General features: G+C 27.1%; 3 protein-coding genes and 1 long non-coding RNA gene across 7 annotated transcripts; 2 read left to right on the top strand and 2 right to left on the bottom strand.

Moving 5' to 3' along the window:
• The first annotated feature begins 1,932 nt into the window (after positions 1-1,932).
• Positions 1,933-16,830, top strand: LOC113792000 (uncharacterized). 3 transcript variants are annotated; one of them, XM_075823101.1, is made up of 8 exons: positions 1,933-2,816; positions 13,483-14,067; positions 14,121-14,174; positions 14,239-14,331; positions 14,411-14,504; positions 14,721-14,826; positions 16,366-16,505; positions 16,602-16,830. In XM_075823101.1, exons 1-7 carry the CDS (start codon positions 2,130-2,132, stop codon positions 16,430-16,432), a joined length of 1,686 nt encoding a protein of 561 aa, XP_075679216.1. In that variant the 5' UTR covers positions 1,933-2,129; the 3' UTR covers positions 16,433-16,505; positions 16,602-16,830. The 3 variants fall into 3 exon arrangements, with proteins under 3 accessions (XP_075679216.1, XP_075679217.1, XP_027197663.2); XM_075823102.1 differs by having other exon boundaries at positions 1,934-2,816; positions 16,634-16,830; XM_027341862.2 differs by lacking the exon at positions 1,933-2,816 and adding an exon at positions 12,593-13,410.
• On the bottom strand, positions 10,452-11,968 carry LOC142645795 (uncharacterized). 2 transcript variants are annotated; one of them, XR_012846851.1, is made up of 4 exons: positions 11,770-11,968; positions 11,533-11,665; positions 11,336-11,442; positions 10,452-11,250 (listed from the first exon to the last, which is right to left on the bottom strand). It is a non-coding gene; the product is annotated as an uncharacterized LOC142645795 (long non-coding RNA). The 2 variants fall into 2 exon arrangements; XR_012846852.1 differs by having other exon boundaries at positions 11,765-11,968.
• LOC113792002 (bis(5'-adenosyl)-triphosphatase ENPP4-like) lies at positions 14,411-16,170 on the bottom strand. The gene has a single exon (XM_027341865.2). The coding sequence runs from the start codon at positions 16,153-16,155 to the stop codon at positions 14,836-14,838; it is 1,320 nt and encodes a 439-aa protein (XP_027197666.2). The 5' UTR covers positions 16,156-16,170; the 3' UTR covers positions 14,411-14,835.
• Positions 16,831-17,017: 187 nt separating the features above from the next.
• LOC113792001 (methylthioribose-1-phosphate isomerase) lies at positions 17,018-18,396 on the top strand. Its single transcript, XM_027341864.2, has one exon. It carries the CDS (start codon positions 17,097-17,099, stop codon positions 18,180-18,182), a length of 1,086 nt encoding a protein of 361 aa, XP_027197665.2. The 5' UTR covers positions 17,018-17,096; the 3' UTR covers positions 18,183-18,396.
• Positions 18,397-18,443: the final 47 nt, after the last annotated feature.

Consider the following 18,443-nt stretch of genomic DNA (forward strand, 5'->3'; position numbering starts at 1 on the left):
CATCACATTTGAAGTGTTAAAATTCAACAAGACTACGTGACGATGAAAAAAAACGAAATATGAAAAGAAGAGATGAATTGATAAATAATAATATTCAGGAAAATATGAAAAATCGAAACAACTTTTTATTTTTTCTCATGAATCCTTGAGCTTTTTTTATTGTTATATTTGCTCAAATCATATCCTATAGGAGAATTGCATTATTTTCACTTATGCTTATCAAAAAACATTAAATTCGTTGCTTTACTTTTATGTGGCCTAGATTTTTTTTTTTGACTTTTCTCTTCCCTTCGAAAAAAGACATGTTTCGAAAAAATCCCCTAAAGGAATCCAGATCAATCAGTCGATTGAAACATCAATTTTTGTTTTTGTTTTTCAAATATTTCATATCAAATACGCAAATAACGTTGATCAAACAAAACAAGTAAAAAGATAGATAAAACAAATTTTTTTCTGAAAATCTGATTTTGGTTTTTTTTATTGTGAATTTCGAATCTATCCATATCAATAACAGTGGTTTGATTAGGCAATAAGAGAAAATCAATGTTGATGATGATCCATACGAAACATTGATTATATTGAAATCAATGACCAGTTAATCATCAGAGATTTTTTTTTATTTTGATTAAATTTGTTCATCGATGTAGAAATAATGATGAGTTTTGCATTTATTCACAAAAAAAAATCAAATTCTATGGTTTTTTTCTGCTCTATCAAATAAAATGCGATGATGTGGTTGGTCGGTGATGATGATGATATTCGATTATGTTGTGTTGGTGGTATACAAATGCAAATGAAAATTGACCAAAACAAAAACAAAATCTAATCACAATTATTTACAGTTGAATAATCTATTTGATTGTATTGATCACAGATACATTGAAGATATTTTCTGTTTTCTATTATCAAAAACATTAATATGTGTTGGAATCATCAATGTAGAAACAAAACAAAACAAAAAAATTAATGTTTTTAGATATTTGAGTGTAAAATGTATGCTATTTAACCATGAAATTAGGGCATTGAAATGGTCAGCAAGTTTAAAAAAACAAACATACTGAACAAAAAAAATAGGAATTACAATTAAAATATTCAAATATCAATCGATTCAGGCTTTTTAAAAACATTCAATTGGTAAAATAAATGAAAAAAATTAGCAGAAAAAAATTCTAAACACGTAAAACTATACAAGCAACAGCTCAAGGGAATTCAAGTGAACAATATTTTTTTAAAATATTTATTTTAAAATAAAAAAAAACAAAAATTTTCGATGAAGTTAACCGAGAAAAAAATATGTTTTGCCCGGAATTTTTATGGATATGGAAATTATCTGGGAAAAAAAGCAAACAAATTTCAATCGAAATTATGGCCTTAACCATTTTGTTGCTTCATCGAATTTTTATCCGAGAAAAAAAAATTTCATAATAGTAACGGATTAATGTCACAGCATCGAATCATTAATAGTAGAGTCAATTTAGAAGACAAAGATCACAAAAACAAAAAAAAATTCCATTTTCCATATATCGTTTGATGTATGATATGTTATCCAATCTAATTATTCATCAATCTTATTGATGAGAGATTTCACTCATAATAATTATAATCATAATGAATTAATTGTATAAATATGGAAAAATATGCATAAATCATTGATTGAGATAATCAAAATTTTAACTTCTGACTTAATGAATATTATCCATTGCTGTTGTTGGCATTTGGATTTACTGTTTTTTTTATCCAATTCACATTCACGTCTACGTGTCAACCAAGTTTATCTGAAATGGATTGCTAACTTTTTTTCATTCATTTTTAGATCTAAATATCATGATGAACCGAACATGCTCCAAAAAACAACCGAAACAACAAAATTCCATTTTTTTCATTCTCTTGTTTCGTTGTGATTCTGTATATAGGATAGATATAAACTCAACGGATAGAATATAAAAAAGCGGCTAGCTAACCGATGACAAAAATGAGAAAAACTGATGTAAAGTTATGAAAAAATTTTCATTCATTCACTCCAGTCAGTTAGTCAGTGGATTTTAAAGTGAAAACATACCCCAATAATCTGATTTACTTTATTCTATCGTTGTTGTTGCAAATTGATAAAGTTTATTTAAATAATAATAATGTTCAACATGTTTGCAACTACTTCAAAATTATACGGACAACAATATCATCATTACAATCAAAATTACGAACCAATGACATCAACAAATTTGATGACAATGGCATCGATTGGTCAAGAATTTCATCCAATTTTAGCAACAACAATATCGGATAATAATGCATCATCCGCATCATCATATTGTAGTTTATCAACACCATCATTATCATCATTTTATAATAATAACAATAATCATCAAACATTATTCAATTATATTGATCCTGTTAATATATTTTCACAATTACCATCAACAACAACATCAACAAATCTTTTATCAAATGATCCAATACTTATAGCAATGGCAACTGCTGCGGCTGCTTCTGCTGATTATCATCACCATCAACAACAACAGCAGAAATTGCAACACAAATCAAATTCGTCATCAATTTTTACCTATTCAAATATGGATCAGCCATCATTTTTATATTCAACAATTCCTCATCATCATCATCATCATACTAATCATCATCCATACAATAATCATTATCGTTTATCATTACAGAATCGTAATAATAATCATCATCATTTACAATGTGGACAAAATATTAAACAACAACAATCATTGAATTTATTGAAAACAAATTTATGTAATCATCAAAAACAACATTCAATTAATGTTAATAATTTGAAACAACAATCAATAAAAACGGTAAGTTTATCTATGAAAATAAACAATAAACAAAACAAAATAAAGAAAAGTTTTTGTTTGTAAATTGAATTTATTTCTTGGTGGTGCCATTAATCGAATGAATCGAGACATGAAAAGACATGATTGTTAAGAATTTTTTTCCTTTTTGTATTGTCGAATGTGATCAATAATTTCTTTTTCGATTTACTTCTCTCCCCACACACATATTACTTTTATCGATTGATCATTTATCGATTTTATCCAATAATAATCCTGGTACCTGTATTCAACAAAAAAAAATATTATTGATGAGAAAAAAATTTGAATTAGATCAAAAAAGAAAAAAAATTAATTACAAATAGAATCGATGAAGATAAAAAAAAGTAATACGAAAAGAATAAAAAAACGAATGAAAAAAATAATAATTCTGTTTAATTGACCCAGACAATCCGATGACAACACAGAAAAGATTAAAAATAGATTATTAGAATGAAGAAAAAAAATTAAATGTAGATGATGATGATGAATAGCGAAAAAAAAATTGCGGGTAATCTTTTGGAATGAACGAATGAATGAATTTCCGTACAGAAAAAGGCATTGTATATAATGACGATGATTAATTTATAACCGGAATGATGATGATGATGATGATCACGATGATGGTAGCTTAATTATATCCGCATTTTTTTCATTAAAAACTTCTATTGGTAAAGATAAAAAAAATCTATTCATAGAAAAGATGATTATGATGATAAAAATGTAAATTTCTCTTTTTTTGATGATAATAAAAACAAAATTAATAAATATTGTTATACCTGGAAATATTGCAGTTTTTTCTTCCTGAATATACCTTTTTAAAAAGTTTTTTTTTGTATAGAATTATTAAATAAAGGATGAGAAAATGGATTTTTTTTTTTGTTCACGGTTTTATCATCATCATTTTCGTTCTATAATTCAATTTATCCAAGTTGATGCTCATTATATATTAAATTCTATACGTAAATATCTGAAAATAGATGATTAAATATGAAACTAAAGACTGATATGAAAAAGATTTAGTGAAGAAATCTATAGATTTTAGATATTTCTCGATTCGAATGCCCATTATTTAAATGTTCGAGAATCTAGATTATTATTTATATAATGAAAAGATTAAATGGTTTCTTATCTAATGAAAACAAAACATTCATCATTTATCATTGTCAATAATGATAATTATATTTCACTAATAATGAATTTACATATAAAACATGTGTTTTTTCTTTATTGTAGAATTCTTTGTTCTTTTTTCTCCTTTTCTTTTCGCCACCAAACTACTTTTCATTTTCATTAGTCGATGTTGCTGTCTTTTTTCATCATTATTATTAATATTATTTTAGATCTTTCTTGGTTAGCATTTTATCATTGTTGAAAGGACGATTGGATTAGAATGTTTTTGTTGTTGTTGTTGTTGTTGTTCTACTGAATTCATTCATTTATTGTAAATGGACAAATGAATGAATAATGCATTTTATTGACTAAGCATTTTAATTCAAATATGTACCATAAACACATACAAACTTTATGTACGAAAGAATATTTTCTTATTATTATCAAATCTACATTACAAATGAATGAAAAAGAAACCAATGATCAAATAAGAAAAAATAAATCAATGGAAAGTACTTTTTTTTTGCTTATCATTATCAATCCGATAGTGATGATTATAATGATGATGATGAAAGTTTATATTTGAATATCATTGAAGTTGTTGTTTCAAAATATTCTATGTTATTGGTCAAGGATGATTGATTAGTGAGTAATGAAAAAGAAAAGAAATTTGATTTATTTGATTATTTACCGAATTTTTTTTTGTGGGATGAACTGGAATTGATTCAAGTGATCAAGAAAATCTTGTTTCAACTTTTTTATTTGTAATCAAAAAAAAGATAACAAGATTTTTTTTCTTTCAATTTCAACAAATTGATTCAAATCTCAATGGAATTTTAAAGTTTTGTTTCCTGAAAAAAATCTGTTTGTTTTTTTGGGAAATCAAAAAAGAAAGAAAGAAAATGTTGAATTTATTCAACATTCATTCCTATGATAGAATCATATTGGCTACATTTTAAATTTGAATAAAAATTTATGACAATTTCGATGATGATGATGATGATGATTGAAAGATTTTTTTTTCTACATACCAGAAAACATTAAAAAACATTTGTAGACATTAAAAAGATTGTTACTGATAAAATTAATTCAAGAAATTATGTGATGAAACAAAATGAAAATTGATAAAATAAAAACTTTGAAATGGAAAAAAATAATCAAGATTTAATTTGAATAAATAATAATAATAACTGCTGCTGCTGTTACCATATTTTTATTGCATTGTTTAGTTTAGTAATTAATGTAGCAAATATAAATAAATTTTATTTAATTATACGACAACGTTCACATCAGATAAAGATGATGATGCGAATGATGAGAATGGAAAGATGGAAATACAGCAACAACCAAATCCCAATTTAGGTTGATTTAGTTTTGTTTTTCTTTTCACCATTTCATTACAAACACAAACACTCACAGGAGAGATTCCCATATAATAAATCCATATCAATCAGTATAAAAGTTGAATTCCTTTGCAATATTATCAACATCATCATCATAGTTAAGTGTAAATGAATTGTCACAATTTGGTTAGTGGATCAGATTTATATAAACAAACAAACATTCAAAAGAGAAAGATAGAGTCGAATTTTGTAAGCAAAATAGAAAATAAATTCCATAGAGAAAATGACTATATTTTTGATTATCAAGATGATGATGATGATGATGATGATAATGATTGGTTTTGATTGGTGATGATGATGACTGCTATTTTATCGACTGCTATAATAAATCCTGTTGTTGTTGATGATGATGATGTAATTAAAACGAAAAAAAATTGATCATCGCATTAATAAAAAGTAAATTGAACAAATAATAAGCTCTTTTCAGAATATAGGATTTTAAATTTCTCAAGTGTATTCACGATTTTTGTATGAGATGGATGTCTGTGTGGGTGCGTGTGGAATGTCAAAAAAAGTGGAATGATTTTCTGCTTAGAAAGTTTTTCCATTTGGACCAAAGAAATAATGATTAAAAAAAATTCCGGAAAACTTTTAAGAATTTTTATATTAAATTTTTTTCTTCCCCTTTTTTTGCTTGACCAGTCGGCCAATACGGCCATACTATAACAATCAGCAAAAAAAACATGAATATATCCAGGCAGAGGGGTAACAATAACAACAAAAATTTAATTGCCTTAAAGGCAAAACGCAAAAAAAAATCGATAAATCGATCGATTTTGTTATCGTTGTTGCTGATGATCGATTTGTCTACATATCAGATGAAAAAAATGTCCACTTTTTTTTCAATGTTGACTTTTGTGTTTGGAACAAACTTTAATAAATGAAAAAAAACTGTGTACGTTAAACTAAACAATATTATTTTTTTGATTCATGATTGTCATCATTATGATCATCATCCAACATATAAGTGACATCAATATCTGGTTTAGATCATCATTCTTGGTTGTTTCATTTGCTTGTTTGTTTTTTCGGCATTCTATCAATAACAATCTTTTTTTCCCCCTATCCCTCACTATCGGCTGATGAAAATAAATAAATAAATGTGAAATAAATATGTCACGTAATTATGGTTGGTTGGCTAACTTTAGTTGGTTATTTTTTTATTTAGTGGTTGATTGTAACTCACTCAAACATCAACATCAAAAGACAGACAAGTTTATTATTTTTGAAAGTTGATAAAAAGAATATGATTATGTTGATGGTGATGGTGAATCTGGATATATTTGCTTGTGTAGCGTTAGGCAGTACACCCATTACACTTGTAGTTTTTTTAAACCAATAAAAAGGAAATGAAAAATGTTAGCTTCACTGCCCAAATTGATGATTGTAACAATTTCAAAAAGTAAATGAATGAAAAAAAAGTGTAAAAAATTTAAAATGTTTTCAATGATAATTATGATTAATAAATAATCAAAAAAAAAGAAGCAAAATTCTAACAATAATAATAAAAAAAACTTAGGTTATTTGAAACCTGAGAAAAAAATGAACGACTATAGACAAAAAGAAACGTACACATCATTAATAATCATTAGCCAATAAATATTAGATGTTTTTTGCTGTTGTTGTTTTGTTGATTTTTCGTTCTCGAATAAAAAAAATCGAATTCGATTTCCGAATTTATTTTTCGGACAACGAAAAAAAGCCAAATATGATTTTTTTTTTTGTTTGTTTGATACAAAGATGAAAAAAATGCAGACACACACAAATTTTGATTGATTGATTTTTGTTATCGTGTCATCGCGGTTATATAGTTGTCATCGTTATTTCAACAACAAACAAAAAAAATCAAATCCAATCAATAAATACGTGACATTCATAATCATCATCATACTTTGAAAAAACAGGGCCCAGAACTTTTTTTTCTATTGTTGTTCTCACACTACCATAATAGTTATTTTGTTGATTCAATCCAGTATATGTATGGTAGTTTTTTTTTGTCTAAATGCAAAAAATATTGGTTTTTCATGTACAATTTGTTTGTTTGTCAGATTCTTTTTATTCATATTGAATTACTTTAAAACAAATAGACAAAATGGTCAGACCTGATGAAACATTAAAAAAAATTATAAAAATGAATTTTGTTGTAATTCAATACTAAATGCAAAAGATTGAATACTGAAAATGAATGCCCAAATCCCGAATGTCATTCATTTTTTTCCATTTTTTCCTTTTTTTTGATGGGCAATTTTTTCTGTTTGCTTGTTATGAAATCACCATTCATTTGGTTTCATAATGTGGTAATGTACGTAATATAATAATAACTTAAACAACAACAACAATGAATGGACATCAGGGTATTATTATATTTCAGTGGAAATTTATAGAGAAAAAATTTGATCCGAAAGTTTTTTTTTATTTTTGAAAATTTTTAAATTTTTAAACTTTTTCACTTATGCTTTAGAGAGAAGAGTACACACATTCCATTAATTGTTCCATTCATTTTTCATCATCGTTAATATTCTGTACAATGTTTAAAACTATGTTAGCATTGTTGTTTGCCTTGTGAACTTGTTTCATTGAGATGAGCATTTGATGATTGTGGTGCAGAGGTGTGTGGGAAATGATGATAATCGAATTGAACAAAAATTCGTTTTTTGTTGTTGTTGTCGAAACTTTTTTTTCTGGTTTCTGAAATTCTAGGAAAACAACAAAAATTTCAATATAATCATCATGTTTTCCCATAGTGTATATTGTAGATATATTTTCCTCGATAAACAAGATTAGAATTGATCCGAAAAAAATGTTAGGAAAAAACATTTGTTTGTTTTGTTTTTTTTTAAATTCTGGTATCAAATAATAAAAAATTTACAAATTTATTTGCCGGTTTTGTAGATAATTGAATTTTGTTTTAAAAATTTTCAATTCATGTTTGAAAATGATAAAAAATTTATATATTCAGGGTTTTTCCTGTTATTTGGATTTTTTTTTATCCTTTCTCAATCTATTTTTTGGTTCTATTGTTGTTTTTCGGTGTAGAATTTTAAAAATTTCAATTTCATTTTCTTTCTTCGAATTATTTTCAGAATAAATAATCAATGAAATGGCCGAATAACAAAAACGTCAATATTTTCCAGTTTTTTTCAAAGTTTTTCATGAATTTTTCAAACAATTGCGTGAATGTTAAGTCAAAATGCGTAACAACAACAACAAATTGACCCAAGAGAAATATTGAATAAGTGTCTTAAGGTTTTTTTTTCGACTTAATTTTCTATTACCGATGTTAATGTTTATAATAGAAAACTAATTTAATCATCAAAAACAATGATTATAATGAAATTAATATTTAAAAAAAACATGTTGTATATTATTGATGATTAATTCAAAATCTTATTAAGATTTTGTATATAAAAAAAGTAATTTCCCTCGGGTAAGTAATTTTAACAAACATAAATGATAAAAAAAACTATCATTTGTCGCATAATGTAATATATAACGAAGACCAATGATAATGATGATGATCATCATCATTATTCAATATTATCAATGTTAGAAAAAAGTATCTTGTATTTGTTTGTTTGTTTTTTTTTGAAAGAAAAAACATTGGAACTAGAAAAATAAATCATAAATTATACATTATATTACTAAAATTCAAGAAAACAAAAGATATACAAACTTCGGATCAAATGGATAAAACAACAACAAAATTCATTTCCATTATAAATGGACAAATTTTCCGAAAAAAATAGATAGTGAAAAAAAAGACATTAGTCGTATCATACAATAGCATATGATGATGATGATGATGATGATGATATAGTGATATAGAACTTAAATTAGTCATTGATTCTATTGGGAAAAAAAATTAATAGACTGCCATATTTTGGGGGTGATATATAAATAAAAATTCATTCATTTAAAATAGAATGTCATAGGTAAATTTATGATCATAGCATAAATTTGATAATTGGGTAATTTATATTGTTCAAAATGATATCACACTAAGCGTTTGCATAAGGATTAATAACATTCGATTAATATTTTCATTGGTATGTGGATTAATCATAATGTGAACAAAAAAAAAGAAAATATATGGAAAGATCGTACACTATTAATCAGTTTTTTTTTGTTGAAAATTGAATAGTCTATTTCTCGAATAATTTGCATTACATAAGAAATTCGAGCTTGAATCTGTCAAAAGTTGAGATGATATTTATATAAAAAAAAACTTATTTTTTTTAATGAGAGAGTGGAATTAGGAGAAAATTATAATTATAAAGTTTTTTTTCTGAAGCTCATTTTCTTGAAAAAAAGTACAAATTAACTCAGTATTAACTCTCTGGGTGTGTGGGTGGATGAACCGAATTCCTTTCAAGTATTTTTTGTTTCTCGAATTTTTCAACTTGACAATAGGATGACATATTCTATATATATCGATATTATAGAGAGAGAGAGAGAGAGAGAGAGAGAGAGAGAGAGAGAGAGAGAGAGAGAGAGAGAGAGAGAGAGAGAGAGAGAGAGAGAGAGAGAGAGAGAGAGAGAGAGAGAGAGAGAGAGAGAGAGAGAGAGAGAGAGAGAGAGAGAGAGAGAGAGAGAGAGAGAGAGAGAGAGAGAGAGAGAGAGAGAGAGAGAGAGAGAGAGAGAGAGAGAGAGAGAGAGAGAGAGAGAGAGAGAGAGAGAGAGAGAGAGAGAGAGAGAGAGAGAGAGAGAGAGAGAGAGAGAGAGAGAGAGAGAGAGAGAGAGAGAGAGAGAGAGAGAGAAAAAAAAGAAGATGAAAGTATTCGATTATAAGGGACAAAAAAAAAATAATGTGAATTCCTGTGACAGGTTGAATTTTACAGAATATGACAGGTGGACACATTAATAAAGAAATGAAAAAAGAAAAAAAAAGTAAATAAATCAATCAGTCAATCAATCAAATGAAAAATACTAAATTGTTGGAATTTGATAATGATAAATGTGTTATGATGATGATGGAAAAAAATGATTTTGCTAAAAGTGTTGAAATTTCCTATTGAAACAAACAAACAAACATTTCATTCCTTTTTTTACTTTGTTTCAAAAATATATTTGATGTTGATTTTTGATGATTGGAACAAACCTATTATTCAAGTTTTTTTTGGTTTGTTTGCAAGTGGAAACGAAAAACGATAATGTTTCAATTTGTTGACGTTATTTTGTTTGTTTGTTTGTCACTGTCAATAATTTGATGTTTTTGAAATAATGTTTATTTTTTTCAAGAATATGATCTTGTCTGTTATCATTTTTTCTCTTCAATTGAAAACAGCAAACATTGTTTTTGTTCTTATTCTGGTTCCACCATTGAATAAATCATATCATTCTAATTCGAATATGAAAACATTGAAAAAATTTTCAAAAATGACAAAGAATCAAGTGTTATTAATAATATTGTCGTATCATAATAGTTGTCGTTGTTAAGGATGAACGAAAGAAAAAAATGAATTAAAGTCAAGTGATGCCATAAATGATGTGTAATGAAATTAGTTTGCTTGATTTGTTAAAATTCTTAAAAGTATCTCGTATGATTTTTCAGCATTTTCATTTATGATTGTGTAAACAAATGATGATGATGAAAATGTGTCAAATGGAACGACTTTTTACAAATGACATATAGATAAAAAAATAAAAGCTCGTAATTCATTGGAAATACTATAAGATAATTTCATTTAGTTTCTTCGTCATTTTTTTCTATCGACTTTATTGTTTGCGATTATTCAATTATGGTGATAATAATGATGATGGAGTTTGTTTTTTGATTTTTTGTTGAATAAATATTGATAATGGAGGGGAAACAAAAATTTTTGCCAAAATAACATTTGTTTCCGATTGAAGGTATTGACATTTTATACATGAAATCATTTGAAAAAAACTATCTAGAACCAAAACTATTTTCAAAAAAAAAAAAGAAAAAAATAATAATGTTAATTTGATTTATAAAGCGGACAGAAAAAAGGCAAAAAAATCACATACATTTTATATCTGAACTAAATTGTTGATATAATCTCACTGGTTAGTTTCGGACTGTTGTCATAATAGTAATAATTTTTTCATTTTAGTTTTCTTCATTTACTGAAAACCTTAAAAGATGATAAAAAATGAAAAAATTTATCGTAGAAAAAGAAATGAAATAAAATATTGATTTATCGTGTTTTTTCAAGATCCATTACTTTTTAGCTCCTTAAATAAAATTTTGACGGAATAATTTTTTCGAAATCCCAAATTAAACCAAAAAAAAAGTCCATCAGCATCGATTGACGTAATAATTTCGAATCCATTTAGATATCAGAATTTCAAATCGTTCTATGGAAAAATAGATTTTAAAAAAAATTTAATCAGAATCAAAATTAATTGCAATCAATTTTGAATCAATACAAAATGTTTTTTTTTGTGATTCTTTACTTAACTGTGATGAGGAAGAATTTAGCCAATACTCCCACAAACTTCTCTCAAGTTATTATTCCAATCAACAATCATCACTGTGTTATGATTCATATCAATTTGTTTATCACAAGATTTTTTTGATGACATTTCTTCGGATATCGTTCACAATTATACCAATAAGAATCACCTATAAACATTCATCTTTTTTTTCATTAGGTTTTTTTTTAAATTGTGTTTTCAATTATCATGATAAAACAAAATGAAATGATTTGCGCAATCGTCAATCATAACAAAAAAAAAAAATGAAATGAAATATAAAAAAACCAAAGATAAGCCAATTGGGGTAGCCATTTTTTTTTATTTTAAAACAAGGAATGAGGGAGGGAGGGAAAAAAAGTGAATTCGACATCGGCATCATTCATATATGAAATGATGAAATAATGATAAAAAAAACCAAATTTTTTTTTTGCTAAATTAATAAAACCAATTCTAACAACAACAGCAACAAAATGATTTTGAAAATATTTCAATCAAGAGAAAAAAAAATTCTAACTTTGTTTGTATTAATTTCTTCGTTGATTTTTTTTTTTTGATGAAATTATGATAAGCAAAAAAAAAACGAAAATCGGGTATATGTGGTAATGGTTGATGGTGATGGTGTTTGTCATTTTAGCACGAGTGTTTGTGATATGTAAAAATGCTGTTACGTATTTTCACCAAAAAAAAAAAAAAAAAGATGATGGAGGGAGGATAGGATACTTGTTGTTACGTTGTTGTGCCGTTCGATTGTGATGAAAATTTTTCTCTGTCTGTATGTTTTTTTTTTTTTGGTCGGGTTGATTTCTGAGGGGGTGCTGCTTTGGACAAAAAAAAAGAGAATTCGAATTCAATTTTGATTCGAATGTTTCTAATCACATTTATTTTTCTTCCATACATCGTATCTTCCTTTGTTCACCGATTTTTTTCCTTGGATTTGTTGGTGCGCAACAAGCCATATTGAAGGCTAAATTATTATTTTATTCACATTTTTGATCAATTTTTTTTATAGACAAAAGAAATTTTTCTGATTTATTTATAAACAAGATAAAAAGTTTGAATTGTTGCTCATTTTATATAATCATTATCAACACCATCATCAGTATCATAGTCGATAATCAAATTTTTTTAGGTGGTGAAGATTTTGTTTTTTGAGTTTCTGATTTTGGTCATTGTTTCCGCTCTTTTCAAGTTTATTAATCAATTTTTTCTTTATTTTTGTTTTGAGAATTATCCTGAGATTTTTTTTACATAAAATTCATTCAATCATGAATTATTTAAATCAACCATTACAATCACTTAAACCGATTAAGTATTCATATACTAGATTTTCTCCAACAAAAGTAGAATCAAAACCATTTCCACGATTTGGAAATTCTTTAGATTCTTTTTTATATGAATTTGTTTATTGCCCAGCTATTCATTATCAATTAAGTCGAGAATATTTATGGTCATATAAATCGACTGATCAAGTACGAAAAATTTTTGTACCAATTAATGAAGATGGTTGTCTCCAACCATTTGTTCAATTTTCTCCATCCGATGATGGACGACGAAAATTGACCTCCGTTGAACTATTAAAACGTTCAATTAATGAAGAATGGCGTGAATTGAATCAGGAAATTTGGGTACTACCAAAGTTTTTCCCTTTTCCTTAATTTCATTGTTAAAAATTTCCATTTTTTTATTCTTTTATACAGAAATTTGTCAATGGTTATAATGATTATTCGATGGGTCAAAAACCATGCAAAATTGCTCGATTCAATAGCACCGGAAGTCATTGTGATTTTGGTGCTGATTCAACATTACCATTTTATTCGTCAATTTTACCTAAATTTGAAAATCAAAACTCTAATTTTGCCATTGATTCACTTGATAATGATGTTTTTTATAATTCATCATCAACCATGAATTCATTGAATAATGAATCATTTGAAAATTTTTCTTCATCATTTGATTTATCCGCAAACAATCATATGGCTAATTTTAACGATATATCGGATATTTCATCCCGATGCGCTACACCATCGTCTGGTTTATGTTCTAATTTTTCCGTTTTTTCTAGCTCACCTAAATCAAGTACATCACTTTTGAATGAAAATTTGAAACAATCAAATAGTCAAGATGCCCCTAACCAATCGGCTATGAATTCGGCTTGGAAAATAAAAAATTTCCAAATCAATACATTGCCTGTAAATAATTTGGAAACACTGAAACCAAAACGTCTTCATGTCAGCAATATTCCATTCCGTTATCGTGATACCGATCTTCAACAATTATTTGAGGTAATTTGAATTTTTCTATGAATAAAATCAAAAATTTCTCATTTTGTCCATAGCAATACGGTCACATTTTGAACACTGAAGTGATTTTCAATGATCGAGGCTCAAAAGTAAGATTTCTATTTCAAATGGAGCGTAAAATATTTCATTTTTATCTATATTAAAATATGAAAGGGATTTGGCTTTGTTACATTTGCTAATGGTATTAGCGCCGATACTGCACGTGATTGTCTAAATGGTCAGATCATTGATGGCCGTAAAATAGAGGTAATATTAAAAATGAATTAATAGGATTTTTAATGGTTTCTAATCTTATTTTCATTAATTTTATATATAATATCATAAGGTTAATAATGCAACAACACGATCATCAAAGAAAGTCAATCAATATGTTTATGAATCATCGAGCCAAATCGATATCAACAACAACAACATTGATGGTATTAATGTTAATACCCATCCGTTTTTTTTGCAATGACTTTTTTCTATGATTTTTTTTGACTCTCATTTTTTTCATTTTTGTATTTTTTATTTATCTTGTTTTTTTTCATTAATTTATAAGATTGAATAAATTTAGTTTATGTTTCCTTTATACCTCATTTTTTTGAATTGTTTGGTCTATTTTTTATTGTTTTTAAAATCTTTGTCTTATTTAGATGCCAAATTAATCCAAAACCATAAAAATTCTTCACTCACATTGTCATCATCATCATCATCATCAGACGTTAATTCGAAAGGAACGGATAGCCATAATCCCTTTAAGTAAGTTGATTATTTTAAGTTTGAATTCTTTTTATTTTTTTCCAGAAGATATTGCTGTTTTAGCATTGAACGTACATTTATCCATTTACCCTGATGATAATATTGATTAGGACTCATATTCAATAATTTTAACATCAATGGATATAGATCAACATTGATAAAACGATTATGATGATAATATTGTTGCCGAAATGATGGACCAAATGCAATGAATAATGGACGCATAATGTTCAATTGATTATCATATCCATGTTGACCGAATGATGATTTTGATCTCTGTTTATCTTTGTCCGTTTTATAAACACTCCATCCTTCATTAGCTAATAATAGATAATCGAATATTCGACCATTATAATCGTATTGATATCGTTTGGGTATTTGTTGTTGGCTATAAACACAAAATGTTTTCGCTGATTGTTTTAGTTTGCAATTGTTTATTCGATACGGTTCGAGTATTTTTCGAACAACTGTTTCAAATCCTTTTCGTACTTTTAATGTGTACACTGGATTTGACCCGTATGCATCATACCATGTTTTATTTAGAAATGATTCCATTACGATTGATCGATATGGACGAGCATCGGCCAAACCATGATCGGATAAAATGATGATATTTATTTTCGTAGTTAAATTTAATTGTTTTAAACGATTGTAAATAAAGCCAACAAATCGATCCACTCGTCGTACCTTTTGTTTGGTTTGCCAACCATACGGGCCATATTTATGTCCAATCGAATCGGGTTCATGTATGTACATCAGAGCCAAATTTGCTGGATTTGATCTATCTATCAATTTCATTAATGTCCAATCGAATTGTTCATAATAACATGATGATTGATTAAATCGTATGAAATATTTAGCTCGCCGGCCATGATAAGGAGCATGACAACCGATCCATGGTGAACAACAACTTGCTCGACGTCTGTCTTCTAATTGATTTGCAATATATAATGGTACAGCCATCCGATTACCATTCCACCATTTTTCATCCTTACCATTACCATCAACAAAATGTTCATTGTATATGTCATCAAACATTTGATTATGTATGATACCATGTTTATTCTGATATAATCCTGTTGAAATTGAATGATGATTTGGTAATGTTTTCGTGGAAAATGTTGGAAGCATATGACCAGTGGTACCAAATTTACTCAGTCGATATAGATTCGGTGTAAGATCGGGCTTTAGAAACTGATGACCCAGACCATCAAATGAAATTATCAATAATTTGTAATCATCATTATTACATTGAATAAAAATAATTGCCACATTACTAATAATAATTATTGATAAAAATTTTATTAGAATTGTCTTATTATAAATCATAATTAAATTTTTCAATGATTTGGGCAAAAAAAACATTCATTTTATATTAACGGAAAATTGTAGCAAATTTTATTCAAAATTTGATTTAATTAAAATACCATTCTTTATTGATCTTGTTTTTTTCTTTCTTTCTTTCTTATTGTTTAATTCAATTTCGATTTTCTTTTTCTTTCTTATACAAATTCTTTTGTTATTATGAATCTAATGAAGATATAAATGGAATTCGATGGATACTACAACCACGGCAACAACGTCAATTCCTACATCGACGTCATAATCATCCTCGTCAAAACAATTGCCTTCATCATCATTCATGGAGCTTGAATCATCTGGAATCAATATATAATTCGGTATATATTTTTGTTCAGTATCATTTTAGACATTAATTAATTTATCTTTTTTTTATCGATTTTTCTATTCATTCAATCAATCGATCATTCTAATAGTGATTCAATCATGTTTTTTACAACAACAAAAGATCTTCAACCATATTTGCCATTGAAGCCAAAATCAATTGAAAAATTGTTATCATTCATAATTAAAAATTGTCAAATCAGATTGAAAATATTTTTTTGTTGTTGCTGGCATTGTTATAGATAATAATGTCCAATTTATTTGTTAATTTTTGTTTTGTTTTGATTATTGTACTAATTAAAAAAAATAATTATAATTAAATTATGTATAAAATTGAAAATTTTTGCTTTATTCGGATAATAAATTTCATTTTTTTTGTTGTTGTTGAAAATAATTCATTTGATCAATAAAACTTATTTTAATCGGTTTATTTCCGTTTTTTTTGCAATACCCTTCATATATTATGTACATGCGTTTGATTTAATTAATGATTAGAAGAAATCTTATTGAAAAAACTCTTATCATCATCATCAACATAAGAGTTTCAATGACTCAAGCACTTTTGTTATTTGCTTATTTCAATTTCAATGACAATGGTTGCCGAATCAATTATTGTGAAAGATGATCAGATCTTTATTCTGAATCAACTTTTATTGCCCACAAAAGTTTCATATGAACATATTGATGGTGTTAATGATGCTTGGAATGCGATACATCAGATGAAAATACGTGGCGCACCGGCTATTGCCATCATTGGCTTATTGGGTGTTTCGGTTGAATTATCCAAAAATGATATATTGAATCAATTTGATCGACAACCGGATCGATTATATGAATTTATTAAACAAAAAGCTGAATACCTTTGTCAATCGCGTCCTACAGCCGTCAACATACGAAAAGAATTTAATGAACTGTTAAATTTTATTCAACAAAAACAAAAAAATGAGACCAACCTTTCCTTTGATTTATTGATCGATTCGATTCGAAAATATTGTCATGGAATTATGGAAAAAGATCGAATGATAAACAGAAAAATCGGCGAACATGGCTGCGATCATATACGCAAGAATTCTGATGAAAGATGTCGATTCAACATTGTTACTCATTGTAATACAGGCAGCCTAGCAACAGCCGGCTACGGCACAGCATTAGGCGTGATAAGACAATTACATTCTAATGGATTATTAGAACGAGCATACTGTACAGAAACAAGGCCATATAATCAAGGTTCTCGTTTAACTGCATGGGAATTATTGACCGATAATATTCCATCAACATTAATTTGTGATAATATGGTTGCTTGGCTAATGGCATCGAAAAAAATTGACGCAATTATTGTTGGCGCTGATCGTGTAGTAGCAAATGGAGATACTGCCAATAAGATTGGTACATATCAGATAGCCATATTGGCTAAACATTTTTCTATACCATTTTATGTAGCATCACCAATGTCTACAATCGATTTAAGCATTAATGATGGATCGAAAATTCCGATAGAAGAAAGATCTGACCTTGAAATGAAATCGATTTGTTCGATTCAAATTGCACCGGCCGAAATGACGTGTTGGAATCCAGCATTCGATATAACACCGGCTGAATTGATAACCGGTGGCATTATCACCGAACATGGTGTGATTAATCCCGATCAATTAATGGAAAAAATTTTACAATAATGAATCCAATTTTAATTAATCTCATTATCCTATTCAAGATAAAAATTATAATTTTCAAGAAACGAAAACAAGTCTAGATTGTGGAACGATAAATATATAGATAAAAATTAATTAACATAGGATTTAAATTTCTAAATCTGGTTAGGATTTAGAATTGATACAATTTTTTTCATTAAAAAAATGGCACGTTCTTTGCGAATGGCCTCAATAGCAATCCGTTTTTTGGCATCGATTTTTTTTGTTTTGATTTTTTGAATGCAC

This window comes from Dermatophagoides pteronyssinus, unplaced genomic scaffold, assembly GCF_027571235.1.
Source record: "Dermatophagoides pteronyssinus isolate colony J.1.1.1.1 unplaced genomic scaffold, Derpt_VIB-CSIC_2022.12 sq0023, whole genome shotgun sequence".
Taxonomy (NCBI): Eukaryota; Metazoa; Arthropoda; class Arachnida; order Sarcoptiformes; family Pyroglyphidae; genus Dermatophagoides; species Dermatophagoides pteronyssinus.

Bases quoted from the DNA above. Each gene is read 5' to 3' on its own strand.
- LOC113792000 (XM_075823101.1), top strand. From the start codon at position 2,130: ATGTTCAACATGTTTGCAACTACTTCAAAATTATACGGACAACAATAT. The intron at 14,068-14,120 runs GTAATTTGAATT...TTTTGTCCATAG, and splicing joins ATCTTCAACAATTATTTGAG to CAATACGGTCACATTTTGAA. The intron at 14,175-14,238 runs GTAAGATTTCTA...AAAATATGAAAG, and splicing joins TCAATGATCGAGGCTCAAAA to GGATTTGGCTTTGTTACATT.
- LOC113792002 (XM_027341865.2), bottom strand. From the start codon at position 16,155: ATGATTTATAATAAGACAATTCTAATAAAATTTTTATCAATAATTATT.
- LOC113792001 (XM_027341864.2), top strand. From the start codon at position 17,097: ATGACAATGGTTGCCGAATCAATTATTGTGAAAGATGATCAGATCTTT.